This window comes from Amphiura filiformis, chromosome 11, assembly GCF_039555335.1.
Source record: "Amphiura filiformis chromosome 11, Afil_fr2py, whole genome shotgun sequence".
In the NCBI taxonomy this organism is placed as follows: Eukaryota; Metazoa; Echinodermata; class Ophiuroidea; order Amphilepidida; family Amphiuridae; genus Amphiura; species Amphiura filiformis.
The window spans coordinates 1,886,017-1,901,290 of NC_092638.1; the positions used below are offsets into that span (position 1 = coordinate 1,886,017).

Consider the following 15,274-nt stretch of genomic DNA (forward strand, 5'->3'; position numbering starts at 1 on the left):
TTTGCTAATTACCATTTTCCCGTACCTCCTTTTTTTTGGATATGTTGTTTCGGTGAATTAGGGGCAGTTTTCACACCTTTGAAATACACAAAGCGTTTTCTCGATCTCTGTTGTGATAGTTTGGTTCTTCTGCTTTGCCTCTCATCGTATAGGCTATAGACAATACAAAGCCCCATAACTCATCCAGGTGATTCTTCATTTTACAGCAGGTATTAAAAAATGGATATCATTGGATTGTCTCTGGAAATAGTTACTTTAACGAAGAGCGTTGTTGATGGAGTTAAAGAAGTCAAATCTTTCCACAGTAAATGTCAAAGACTGTCGGACAGAATCCAATGTCTTATGCCTGCTCTTGAGGTTCTTTCTCGAATGAAAGAAGAAAGGTCTAAGATAATAGAGTTACAAAAGCAAGATTCGTCCTTGAAATGTCCAGTTTTTAGCACAGCGCTGATGCAGCTCAGGAAGGTTGTGGCAGATACAGAGAGCTTCATACAAAAACTGAAGAAACGAGACTTTCTAAGACAGTTTTTGAGAAGAAATAAGATAACCGATCAGTTCAATGCGTTCAGTGAACGACTGGATGTGCTTCAAAACACCGTTCAGTTTGGCGTCTTGGTGGAAATGAAGAAATTGATGGAGAGACTTACAGTTGATCCACACAATAATCCTATGGAAGATATTGGGAAAGCCTTCGAGAAAAGCAGGAACGTTCTTAAAATAAGAATCGATGTAGACATGGAGGATGAAGCCAAAGATAAACGAGAACTACTGGAGAAAGTCAAAGGTCAGTGTTATCGTAATTATAACTTACAGATAATGTACATTAAGAACAAACACAATACTTCGAACGCACACAAATAATAATATATTCTATTGATATATCAGCTCTGAAAGAAAGAAAATAAAATTCACTCCTTTTCCATTGCAAGGAAGTACCTTTATTCGTGATATAATTCCCTTTGAGCCTGGAAAAATTAAGGCCACGACACAAATACAAGTTCTAAAATCACCATTATTTGGATGATTTCAAATCAACAACGTTTATTTTGATTGACTATTTACAGGACATCAAGACAAACAAATGGAGTTGGAAGATGCGCAGAAAGATTTGCAGGAAGCAGCCAAGTGGCTTCCAGGTATATAGCCTGTCTAAAAATAATTGTGCAAATGGAATGCGCCATCTTTGGCAATTAGAAAATACTGTTGTGACATGATACTTTCATCAACGTAAAGGGAGCAGTCCTAGCTTTTAAATACCGATTGTTTCATTCATATTGGTTTCGGTAATCCAGAGATCTGCTTCACCAAACACAAATGTATGAAAACCCTTTTGTGCCACTTTTAAGAAAATTGACTTGAATGTTGTATCCAAATACAGCCTGTCTCAAAAAAAATTGTGCAAGTAAAAAGCGCCCTCTTTGTCAATTAGAAAATACCGTTGTGACATAATGCTTACATCAACGTCACGGGCGCAGTCTTGGCTCTCGAATGCCGTTTGTTCTGTTCAATTTGCTTGTTCCAATTTTGAGATATGTTATTTAACAACAAAAGGGAAGAGAGCTGTACATGTGAATCAATGATAGCAGATGTTGATGCGTCTAATGTACTCTCCCTTTCGGGGCGCATGCATTAGACGCATCAACATCAGCACGCGTGCATTAGTTTGTCTAATATCTCTCCCAACAAGTAATACGCGTTCATTAACCTATAACATGTATAAGTGCACAATATTTGTTTGTCTTTTAACATGTCTTAAGTGACTAAGAGAACAGTATTTACCATGATAAAATCATTGGCATGCACATGTATTTAATTTTTACAGCAGAATGTGAAATATCTATTTATCTTTTAATCTCTTTTAAAAAAAAAAAGAGAATCATCATTCCTGCATCATGATAAAACAGTAAAAACAGTCAAAAACATTTTGTATTGTGTAATTGATGCATTATTTTGATTTTACGAAGGAACTCTTGATAAACTTGATGCTAACACTGTTACATGTAAAGCCATCTTCCCTAGCAAAAGTGGCACAATTGTGATTTTACCCTTTCGTCTTTAACTAAACATATCTCGAGATTAAAACAAGCAAATTGAACAGAACAAACGGCATTTGAGAGCTAAGACTACGCCCTTGACGTTGATGTAAGCATTATGTCATAACGGTATTGTCTAATTGCCAGAGAGGGCGCTTTTCACTTGCACATTTTTTTTTTAGACAGGCTGTACAGTACAGTTAATAAAAGAACATTCATTTGTAGGATAAGAAATGATTATGTACCAATACTTGCTCAGTAAAATTTCGAACGGCGTCACAGTATTTCGTTGACATGATTCTAATTTTACAACAGAGTCTGCAATATTTGTTTGTTTTTTAACATGTCTTGAGTGACAAAAAAGAACAGTATTTACCATTATAAAATCGTTGACATGTGCATGTACTTAATTTTACAGCAGCATGTGAAATATTTATTTATCTTTTAAACTGTTCAAGTGAAAAAGGAGAATCATTAAACCTGTATCATGATGAAACAGTAAAAACAGTAAAAACAATTTTGTATTGTTGTGTAATCGATGCATTCTTTTGCTTTCACGAAGGAACTCTTGAAAAACTTGATGCGCCCTTGATGTTGATAAAGCATCATCTCACAACAATATTTTCTAATTGCCAAAGAGGGCGCTTTTCACATGTAAAACTACGTAATTTTAAAGAAAAGATGAACACTGATGGCGCTATTTATCTTAAACCATGTTTTCATCTTTACAAGGGGTAGACACTGTCTAATGGCATTAAAACATCATAAAAGGAGTAAGAAAGATTATAAACTTTCCAAAACGGCTTTATATCAGAAATATGTGAAATCTATATCCATATTGTTTCATATCAATACAAACAAATTTGTGACCATAACTTATTCCATGGTTGAGTAATTGTCTTTAAAAGACAAGGAGGTCTTAAACAAAATGTGCCAAATCTGCCATTGTCTGCGCCATTTGCATCGGTAAACATGAATAAAGAATATCACACTGTTTCATTAAAAACGGTTTCAAAGTGCTGCCAGTCTAATGAATCGGTCTTCTGCAGCCGTTGCTTTTCTTGGGCGGCCACTTCTGGGTCTGTCTTTGACATTTCCGGTCTGACGAAACTTTTAGCTTGGAGATCATACTGCGTGAAACTCTAAAAGTTGCCACACTTTGATTCAGAGGTATGCCAGCCTCAAGCTGACCAATAGTTCGAACCTTATCCAGATCTGATAATCGAACCATTGTTGATTAAAATTTTCTTGCAATAACCTCTACGAAGAAGTGACCAGCAAGAGATATTGACTTGCGTTGATCTATTTGAATCCACATGTAAAACAATCCTAGCACTTTTTATTCAACATGATGTACGGCAAACAACTTTTCATTCATTCTTTTATTCACTCGTTCGTTCATTCAAAACACTAAGATGAGCGCAGACAATAGTCAGTTTGGCACATTTTCTTTGAGACCTCTCTGTCTTTCAAAGAAAGTTATTCAGCCGTGGAATAAGATATCGTCACAAATGAAGTGTCATTGTTGACAGGAAAGAACAATGGTTTCACTAATATGAAACAATGTGGAGAAAAACAAAATCAGCCGTTTTTGAAAGTTTCCAAACTCTTTTTGAGGAGTTTATATCATTTTATCATGAAATGTTAAGAATAACTTACATTATTTGGTTAAATTTAATTTAAAATATATGTAAATAGCGCCCTCAATTTGCACACAAATATAAAAAAATACCACAAAAGAGCAGAAAAGGATGAATAAATTGGAAAAGAAACAAAAATCTATGTTAAAAAAGTGTTGGAAATATATTAGTATAATGGTTGTTGCTATTGTCCAGGTCTAGAATTGAACATTATATATACGTTTTGTTAGAAAATTTAATAAATGATCACTTCAAACAACCGTGTTACACGGTCCTTGGATTTTGAAATTGCTAAAACAATATTTTATATCAGTTTCCATACCAAATTTGTATATAATATTTATTTTGTACACATGTGTCTCGTTTCTCCCACATTACATTATCTTATGTATTGCTCTCTGTTCATTTTAAAATTCATATAAGCATCCAAATCAGGTTACAGTGTTGACTCTATAAAGATCATCAAAAGAGAAGATCTGAAGTTTAACCGTGAAGACAAGCTGGGAGAAGGCAGTATGGGTGTGGTTTACAAGTCAACTTTTAATCTTCACAAAGTCGCTGTCAAGAAGTTACAACCTCACAGGTTTGTTTTCTTATCTAGTATATATAAGATAAACACATTCCATGTTAACTAGGAATAAACTCAAGAGAGGTTCATCAGTCATGGTATTTACAGGCTAAATCATATTGAACATGCCAACACCAAGCTGCATTAAATAAGGGCGAGCGTCGGGGGAGAGGGTTGTGTTAGGGTTAAGAAGAGATGACGGCGCTTACCAAAATTATCACGTTTATGATACAAGAATTGAGATTGCTGCTAAGTCTTAACATCATAACCATCAGCAAGAGGAGGCGAGGAGGTTTTGAAGAAGGGACGAGGGAGACTACGATCTAAATCACGTGTATGATACAATACTTGAGACTGCTGCTAACTCTAACATGCATACCAGATGTGTCATTTCTTTACACCAGTCAGCTGCTTCAATAAAAGATCAAGTTTTCTTTTGGTTTTACATTTACTAAGCAAGAAATACATTAAGTGGAACTATTTAATACGTGCGTTCTCTGAAGCTACACGTGGTTCTCCAAATGTACTCCAGATGCTTTGCTCTGTGCTAAGTGGTATTGTTACATTTTTGAAATCTTGATGATTGGCCCAATGAAATGTTCAAAAAACATTGTATGTATATATTTCCCGCTAACATATAATTATGTTCACGATTCTTTTGGGTGTGATTTGATTTTTCCATCAGAGGTGTGAATATTCGAGAAGTTAAAAAAGTACTCAGGAAAGAAGCTGAAAACCTAAAGAAATTTGATTCTAATAATATTGTGCGACTCTGGGGTTTATGTGAGGAGAAAGGTAGGAAAGTCTGCATTCATATTTTATATGCGTCATGATACAAAAAAAGCTGGTCACAACAGGACAGTAATTTAAAAATTCACCAAAAATGCTTGACAATGCTGTACTTGGTAAAATATCACATAAAAGCATCATTATCGCCCACATTTTGTCAACAATATTAATTTTGTGAAACTGGTTAATCAAAATTAATAAAAAACTTTTTTCTAGTGTTTGAAAACTAATAAAAAAGAAATATTTATTGAAGAAATATTTTGAGGGTTCCCCGTTAACATTTGGGTCTGTTTTTTGGAATTTTCTCTTAAACTAAGTATGTTTACCAAAATTTAACGTCACAGATGGATTCGTCAAGTAGTTGCCATTGTTTAAAATAAGTATACGTTACAGTAACAATTTAGAAGTTATTAAGCTACGACCAACCTTAAAGCAAAGAATATCCTTTCTGTTGACATTTACAAGGGTATAATTATAATTATGCGCCATTTTTAAAACGTCCTTTAGTGATCATGTTAAACCTACTACAGTACACTACAGATAATCCTCATGTTCTTATAGTATGAAACATATTAATTTTAATTAAAAAAGGTGCAGAGACGTCCAGCTTAATGATTATCATGGAGTATATGGAACGCGGTACGCTGAAAGAAACACTGAATGCACTACACAAGAAGGAAGGCAGGGACAACATCGACTGGTCTCGTCGTGTTCACATGGCTTTGGGAGGGGCTCTAGGTCTCTATCGAATTCACAGTATGCAACCTCCAATGTTGCACTGTTGTATCGGTAGCAAGAAGTTTTTAGTCGATCGTTCTTACGAAGTGAAAGTAAATAATACAATCAATGGAACTTTCCGGCAATCACGACATGATGCCTTATATGTTAGAAAAATAATTATCAAGCACGAATCACATGGTTTTATTTAAAACAAACGCATATTGAACATAAAAACGAATAAACAGTCGTCTCTCAACACACGATATTCAAAATTCCCGCGCCGAAATTGTTGTGATTGCCGGAGACAATCATCATTTACAACATATCGTTGAATGTACGTTTTTGCTAAGATCTGCTCAATCGAAGATGATAATAATGATGGCGATGATTATAATTATGATTATGTTGACGACGACGATGACGACGATGATGATGATGATGATGATGATGATGGTGATGGTGATGGTGATGGTGATGATTACAATGATGATTACGATGATGGTGATAATGATGATGATGATGATGGTGGTGATGATGATATTGATGACGATGAGGATTATGATGATGATGATGATGATGATGATGATGATGATGATGATGATTACAATGATGATTACGATGATGGTGATAATGATGATGATGAAAGCATCTTCCTATAATCATTGCTGCTAGATAAATATTGATCATATTTCCATTTTGGTTTGTCAGATAGCCGATGTTGGTTTCGCTCATACAAGGACCTCAACTGGAAAGGACTATGAAACACGAACGATTTGTTACTCTGCTCCTGAACATCTTATGAATCCACACATGAAGTATGATGAACACAGCGAGATGTACGCGTAAGTAACATATGTGCACACTTGTCTAGTTATACTCTACAAAATCAAGTAAGGTACTTTGACATTTGATTTGAAAAAAAAGAAGGCAATATACATGCACATACTTGAGAGTTTGCGATTTCGGCATCTATCAATTGTGCTGTTGGGGAATGGATAGACCTTTTCAAACCACATTCGGAAATGAGATCACATGGACCTTGAGCAACCAATCACGTACGAGCACGTCCGATGTCGCGGTCACCTCAAAATATGTAAACATGTAGTCTAGGAGCAAGTGGTTTTGAAAAATGGTTGAGTTCAACACCCATGTCTACCAATATTTGTTACCTTACCCTCTAGATCACTGCTAGATGGGGTAATGGACTCCAATTTTAGGGTACGTTTTACGTTAGAGGTCACGAAAGGTCACATAGGGGTAAAAAATTGAAAATACTTCGGTCTTGTTGAGAGCTTATCTGGTGACAAGGATTAAGAAAATGTATAGTTTATGCCATCTACGACCTATCGTTATCGAGTTGTCCTACAAAAACCTAATTTTTGGGCTAAATGACACAGTTTTTGGTTGTACATGGATCAAAATTTCAACTTACTCTGATTTGGGCAAAAATGGTAGCTGAGTAGAACCGGAAAAAGAAATGTTTTGCCTTTCTACTGTGTTCACTTACTGAGATAGAGTTCAAACAAGGTCAAAGCCCATTGGGTGGCCATAGTTGATGTTTGACTTCCATTCACGTAACAAGGAAAGTGAACAGTTAAGAAGGTAAGTTCTATAACAATAGATCGAAGATAGCACAAACTATACATTTTCTTAATCCTTGTCATCAGACGAGTAATTTGATATATCTCTCAGCAAGATCGAAGCATTTTCAATGATTACCTATGTGTGACCTTTCGTGACCTCTGCTTTTAGACTGCCTCCAGGAATGAGTGCAGCTAGCCTGCGCTGCGCTATAGTTCGACACATATAAAATCAGAATTTTTGTCAGTACGCACGGCACTTTCTAAAGACGCAAGCTAACGACTGTCATATCCGTTCAACACATCTATTCAAGTGCAAGGAACAAAATCTGGCTTCTTTAGAATAAATCAATTACGGGAGATATTCATCATTTTCTACCCCGGTATCCAAAGATTTATCGTCTGAATATCAAATCGTGCATACCACATTCACGTGTATCGATCCCGGGTATTGATTTTAGTATCTCTGCTGTACCATGTAATTATTAGCCAGGCGATGTCGGTGTGCGCTGTTGCTTGAGAAATGTTGATAATAAATTAACATGATATCGTTGAGAAAAATATGAAAAACATTATTTGGGAGATCGATTTATTTATTTATTTATGAAAGTACTGATCCACAACTGCCCGTGCGAAAATTCATCGTGGTTATGATACCTGTTACACATTAGAACTTCTTACTGTTAGCTACTGCACATGGTACTGAAGAGGTTTTTTTTTCTGCGCGCGCGTTTTGGGAAATTATTGCATGCCCAAAAGGTCCAATTAAAACTCGCGCCCAATCAGATATAGGCCATTGAACCTATTGAAAACAATAACATAACGATAGATGTAAAGTTCCACTGACCTAAAAAAGATACATTTTTTAATCAATTGCAATTATAATGTAATTTAACGTTAAGAGATCGCGATTAAGTAAAGAGAAGTGTTTGTCGGAGTGGCTAACTAACACGAAACAAAATCACTTGTCTTCCTAATATTAATTTTATGATTTTATTCCGCAGTTTTGGGGTCGTCATGTGGGAAATAGCTACATGCCAGGAGCCATATACAGGTGAGTAAACACGCGATATTGATACAATGAAATGTCTGCCATTGCAACTACGAGCCGCATAGTCCGGCTGCCAATTAAAAATTCAAATTCAAGCTGGCACTACTTTTTATTACAGTGCAATTCGGGATTGGAACATGCTTCCAAATGGCATCAAAAATATCCCCAATCTTAATCATTTCAAGAGTGCAATTAGGAAACTTTTCAGTAATGGCTAATTTCCAGTGGGGTCTGTTGTCCATTGTGTGCTTTCTTTCTTCTTTTGTTTATACTCTTGCTTTTTTTGCCAAAATCTTTCTTTCAAGGACCCCATTGGAAATAAGCCTGAAACATTGGCTTTATGGGTTATCCCGGAAAAAGAAAAAATGCCACTAGACTAGCATTGTTTATACTGAATTGAAGGAATACGCGTCACTGTTCTAAATGCATTTTGTGAAGAAATACACCAAATTAATAGAATATTGTTTTAGTACATTTTTTTATCTAATACTTAGGCCCATGATTTTGCCAAATTGAAATTGTCATATCTATTTATCCTTTAACAAATGAACGAAAAAGTGATCCCTACAGTGATTTTATAACTGTTAGAGTTTTCATTTATTTGCAGACTACAAAAGCGACAATGAGGTGGCAAAATACCTGGTTGAGAGAGAAGCAGCAGAACAAGTTCCTGATTTACCAAATTTTCCAGCAAAGTTCAAGGTCTTGATCAACAGGTGTCGAGACAACGAAAGGGACATGCGTCCAACGGCAGCAGGTAATTAAGTTAATACTATAGAGGCCCTGCATGCTTTTATCGATTGGCTCGGTTTCGGTTTCCCCGTAGTCATGGCGCAGTGTAGTCCATTCAAGCAAATGTTGTTATCAACCTATGTTATGTGTGTGTGAGACGAACTGTCGCGGTAGATGCAATCATGCTTTTGTTTAATGCATTTGAGTAGTCCACCATATTTACGAGATGATACATCATATGCACAACCTCTATTGTTGTTATCTTTAGGGTTGTGATGTAACCTACTCGTGAATAATGTGTGTAATGCGATATAAATAATAGACTTTTCATTACTAATATCATTTTGTTTATTAACAGCAACGATCTAAAAGTGTTACCTTCCAAAAGAAAGTGATTTTGAAATACACTTCCTCGGGTTGGGTCAAGCAATAAAAAGCGGAGATATACATGAGGCGAATAAGAAACGTAAAAGAAAGAGGGCCGATTAAAATGTAGCGTTATATAACCAATACCTTATTTTAACATTTTAGGCTGATATGCTATGCATAGATAACGTATTTACTCCACCACCACCACCACCACCACCACCACCACCACCACCACCACCACCACCACAACCACCACCACCACCACCACCACCACCACCACCACCATCACCACCACCACCACCACCACCACCACCACCACCACCACCACCACCACCACCACCACCACCACCACCACCACCACCACCAACAGCAACAAAAACATTAACAAAATCACCAACAGCACAACTCAAGCTGTATGAAAGAAACTGGTTTGAAACATATCTCACCAAACGTACCCAATATGTCTCTATTAATAATTCCATTTCTGTGCCCCATGTTATATCATCAGGAGTTCCACAAGGCTCTATCATTGGGCCACTTTTATTTCTTTTATTTATTAACCGCATGCCAAATGATCTAAAACATTCAGTTGTTGACATGTATGCCGACGATACCTTGATTTATGTTTGTCGTAAAGATGTTAAGGAAATAGAGAATAACCTAAATGAAGATTTTAATACACTCTGTAAATGGTTTGATAATAATCTTATGAAAGCAAATGTTTAGAAAACAAAAGTTATGTTACTTGGTACACCTGTTAAAACTAGTAAAATTGATCATGTTAAAGTGTATATGAATAATGTTGAGATTGAAAATGTCACATGTTTTAAATATCTTGGTGTTCAAATTGATGTTAACTTGAAATGGAAAGAGCAGATCAACAATATTTGTCGTAAAGTGTGTACAAGTCTTGCAGTCATGAGAAGAGTTAAGCCGTTTGTCCCAAGAAGTTCACTGATTACTATATACAACACTATGGTTTTACCACATTTTGATTTTGCAATTACTATTTGGAGTACTGTTAACATATTTCTTTTTGTACAAATCCAATAAAAATGAAGATGTTAAACTCATATTTTAGTGACGTTTCACCACTACACTAGTGGTTTCATCAGACTGGCAACTCATCACATCTGACTGCTTCCTTTTATAGGCAACAGGAACCGCTATACCCCATTGATCTCACAATTCACATACTCAAAGAAAGACTTAACGAGGACAAAGATCTCAAAAATAGAACCCTCCTCACTACTGATGACATAATAGAACTGACTAAATTTGGTCTCGCTACGGTTGCGTACTTCAGCTATTCAGGTCAAATTTATCGACAATGTTTCGGCATGGCCATGGGTAGCCCCTCAACCCCCTTGCTTGCAATATCTTCATGGAGTGGCTTGAGCAGAAAGCTATCTCTACAGCCCCGGAAAGCTGTCGCCCACGTCTCTGGAAGAGATACGTCGATGACGTGTTAGAGATCATACGCAAAGGACAAGTTGACAATCTAATTGATCATTTAAACACCATTGATCCTACCGGCAGCGTCACATTTACTTATGAGCAAGAGCAAGATGGTTCTATGCCCTTTCTTGACACCCTGATCACAAGAAAGCCTGGGGGGTCAGTGAAACTACAGTAAGAAAACGCACACTGATCAGTACCTTCAGTTCTCCTCCCACCACCCCTCCATCAAAAATTAGGTGTCGTCAGAACCCTACTTGACAGGAGTGAGGCGTTAGTCACTGAGGAAGTGGACAGACAGAAAGAGGAGTCCAATATCCGCGAAGCGTTATCTGGCTGCGGTTATCCAGATTGGTCAATTAAAAAAGTCAAACAAAATAGAGCCACCCAAAAACAAAGTCTAACTCAAAGATGGCATGGTGGTAGTTCCCTATATGAAGAGCTCTGTTTCAAAAGCCCTTACATCCACTTTTGGCTGAAATTGAGTTATTGACATGACATTATAGTGTGGGTAAAAATACACATGTTGGTGGTAGTTTGACCTTCATACCACTTTCCCTTCCGGAGATATCGTATATTTCCCGTTTGGGAAATCTTAGGAATTTCCGGAAATCTGAACTTAAAATGAATATCGAATTGCTTTGTTTTAATTTTTTTGATGTATAATAGTAGCCTGGAATGTTCTTTACCAATTAAAACCAAAAGGAACTGTTTTTGGGTCACTATGTTTGAAAACAATCATTTTAATAAACAAAAGGTGTAGCTTCGGAAATATCCAAAAAATGCCATTTTCCCGAATTAAAAATTCATAATTAAAAAAGTAAATGAGATATTTCAATTTTTCTTTTTGATTTTGATAGCATTGGTCAAGTTACATAAAGTAGTGCAAACAAATGGGCTCAAATTTGATTGCAAAGGTGGTTACTAGAAAAGGGTAAATTCAATTTGTTGCAAAACCCTTACATCCACAAAATGTGCGATATAAAAGAAATAATAAAAAAAAAATAGGAAGGCTTGAAAATTATACCAAACCTATTCTTTTAGTTTCTATTCATTAACACTTTATCTAAATCCAAATTGAATCAAATCGAACAAGTAATACTTGCACAATTAAAAAAAGCTGTTTTTCTCAAAAAGTCAAAAGTGCATGTAAGGGGCTTTGCAACAAAGCTCTTCATATAGAGGGACTATCTGAGCGAGTTTCAAGAGTTTAAAAAAAACATGGTTTTTCTACTGCTATGAAACCCCACCGTACCATCCGCAGTGTGCTTGTTCACCCGAAGCACAAACTCCTCCCGCAACAAAAAGCAGAGGCGATCTATGAAATCCCCTGCGGGGTCTGTGCTGGCACTTACATCGGAGAAACCGGCCGTCCTTTCGGCGTTCGCCTCAAAGAACACCAAAAAGAGGTGGAGAAATTTGAAACTAAGCCCTACCCCGGGGGAGGCACTCCCTATCTGAAATGGCAGGGATGTGCCTCGGCCATGTTAAAAAGTAGGGGGCATTCAGGTCAAATGTACAATTACAAAAATATGGGGTCATTCAGTACACAACCTAGAAAGATGGGGTCATTCGGTATGAAACTTTGAAAAAAGGATGGTCATTGGGGTAACAAATTGTAAAATGGGAGTCATTGGGCACAGGATTACCAAAAGAGTATCATTAAGTACACATAAATAAGTGCCAAACTGCGAAAAAACAACTTGGCCACCTTTGAAATTTGAGAAATCTCATTATTTCTGGAGGAGATCACAAATACCACCTAAATTTGGGAATTAAAAAGGGAGGTCAATGAGTACATGAATTTTTTTTAAAGGGGGTCATTGGGTAATAGGTAGGACCATGACACAAAAAAGGGAGTCATTGGGTACAAGCCGGTTTGAAAAAGGGGGTCTATCCCGAGGCACATGATGCATATCTGTTATGGAAGTGCCCACCCCGGGAGCCCTACACACGAGCCAGCCGCAAGTTATCAATTACAGACATTCACAATTCAGCTATCACCGATCATGTTGCCTCGACAAACCATTCCATCAATTGGGAGGACTCAAAAGTCATCGATAGAGAAGCTGACAAGACCACCAGATGGTTGAAAGAAGCCATCTGGATTCGCCGAAAAGGAAAAGACACTCTAAACAAGGACGAGGGGGCATACTCACTCAACAACATCTCTGACCAACTCATCACGCCCTCTATAGCGGTTCCTGTTGCCTATAAAAGGAAGCAGTCAGATGTGATGAGTTGCCAGTCTGATGAAACCACTAGTGTAGTGGTGGAACGTCACTAAAATGTGAGTTTAACATCTTCATTTTTATTGGATTTATGCAAAAAGAAATATGTTAGCAGTGAAATCTAACAATCCAAATGACCTTGTTCAAAGACTATTTGGAGTAGCTGCAGTGTAATAAACTTAAATAAGCTTCAAAAACTCCAAAACACGGCAATACGAATTATACTAAGTGTACCATACAGAACTCATATAAACGACATGTTACGTACTTTAGGCTTCATGAATATAAGAGACCGTATTATTTTCTTAACTGGATGTATGATGTTTAAAGTTAAAAATGAAATTGCACCCTTCTACCTCAATGATCTGTTTCGTCCAGTTAATATCATTCATTCTGTTAACACTAGAGGTAGTGTAAATGGCGATCTATATATTCCAAAGTGCAATACAAATTATGGTAAAAGCTCTTTCCAATACAAAGGTAGCGTATTATGGAATGTTATTTCGAAAGATATTCGTCAAGTCAACTCACTAATGCAATTCAAAAAGAAACTCAAAGTATTGTAGCACAACTAATTCTGCAGCTCACGTCATGTCAAATGTTTTTAAATACTTCGTGTAGCTCTTTCAATTATTTTTAATTACAAACACTTGGTTTTCATGCTGTATAATATTTATATAAGGTATTTTAAAGCTGTGTAATATTTATGTAAGCTCAATTTTTTATGGTTTTTAATAATGTATAATCTACGTGCATTTAATGCTTTTATATGTTTGTCTCAGGGCTCTACTGAAAATCAACATTGTAATATTTGTTGAGTAGGTTACCCTGCTTAAATATGGTTAATAAATAAATAAATAAATAGTGGGTGAGCCCGGGGTTGGGCGGTACCACTTGGTGGCAAAGCTGTACTTTTACCATAGATAGTTGACATCATGGGCTACACAAAAAAGCTTGTTAGCTATTGAACCAGAGTAGCTTTGGCGGGATAAGGTCATCGAACTTTTACACATTGTCAAATTTCAAACTTGCTCAAGTTAATAACCATTCCAATGTATTTATCTTGTCACAAGGATTCAGAGAGCATTAAAGTGACAAAAAAGTTATTGTCAAAATGTTCGTTCTGATAAAACAATTCAAATAAGGATAGGATTGCACAATCTAGGATGTTTCGTTATCTGGGTTACACAGCAAAATTAGGTCCATTACCAATGAAGCCTATTTACCGTGACCTATTTTGATGCATGAATGGGTAATCCTATCCTTATTTGAATTGTTTGATGAAACAAACATTTTGACACATCTATGGTCAAAACTGGAGCACTTTGACGTTTTTGACCCCCATGGAGCAAAAAACGTGACCTTTGACCTTTTTGGTAATAACTCAAGAACGTTATGTCCTAGATAGGTCAACTATACATTTTTCTAAATCCTTATGAAAGTTTGAAATTTGACCCTATGTAAAGTTTGATGACCTTTTCTCGACAAAAGTTACTCCGGTTCAATTGCTATCGTGCATTTTGTGTAGCACAAGAGGTTAACTACTTATGACAATAGTGCAGCTTTGTCCCCTCGCCCTAATTGGTGCAAACACCCATATGAGGGGGTAAGGCTCATACACTAGTAAAACACGTACCCTATTATAACTATACATTAATATTCTTATTTTTATCTACAGGCGTCCACGGACCAGGTCCATGTGCCTACAACCTACAGCAACCAACTAAGTTTTACAACATCAGAGAAAGTACGCTTCTCCGGGATGCTTCCATTGCTGTATCGTTTCAAACAATTTAAAGAAAAGCTGAAGGATAATTTGTACTACTTAAGTTTAAATATCTTCTTCTAGAATTCAGAAATTTGTCGACAAGATATGTCGCTTTAATTAAGCATTTACATGAGTAGGTTGTTTCGACTATCCATCGTAGCAACTAGCAAACGAAGTGACGGTACACTAAAAATATTAATTTGTCCAAAAATGTGGTCTTATTTGGCAAATTCAAATTGGCCATTGTGGAGATCGTGGAAGAATTTACGATTACAATGAAACTTCTTTTCGAATGTACACTGCGCACAAAGGGATTTACACTAGATTAAATGCAA

The 15,274-nt window shown here is 36.5% G+C and overlaps 1 protein-coding gene across 1 annotated transcript; it reads left to right on the forward strand.

Moving 5' to 3' along the window:
* The first annotated feature begins 219 nt into the window (after positions 1 to 219).
* Positions 220 to 14,968, forward strand: LOC140164202 (mixed lineage kinase domain-like protein). Its single transcript, XM_072187445.1, has 9 exons — positions 220 to 784; positions 1,065 to 1,136; positions 4,097 to 4,256; positions 4,927 to 5,036; positions 5,622 to 5,860; positions 6,459 to 6,592; positions 8,335 to 8,384; positions 8,989 to 9,138; positions 14,850 to 14,968. The coding sequence occupies exons 1-9, from the start codon at positions 220 to 222 to the stop codon at positions 14,966 to 14,968; spliced, it is 1,599 nt and encodes a 532-aa protein (XP_072043546.1).
* Positions 14,969 to 15,274: the final 306 nt, after the last annotated feature.

Excerpts from the sequence above, each read along its gene's own strand:
- LOC140164202 (XM_072187445.1), top strand. The coding sequence starts at position 220 with ATGGATATCATTGGATTGTCTCTGGAAATAGTTACTTTAACGAAGAGC. Across the intron at positions 785-1,064 it reads ACTACTGGAGAAAGTCAAAG|GACATCAAGACAAACAAATG; the intron begins GTCAGTGTTATC and ends GACTATTTACAG. Across the intron at positions 5,861-6,458 it reads ATCGTTCTTACGAAGTGAAA|ATAGCCGATGTTGGTTTCGC; the intron begins GTAAATAATACA and ends TTGGTTTGTCAG.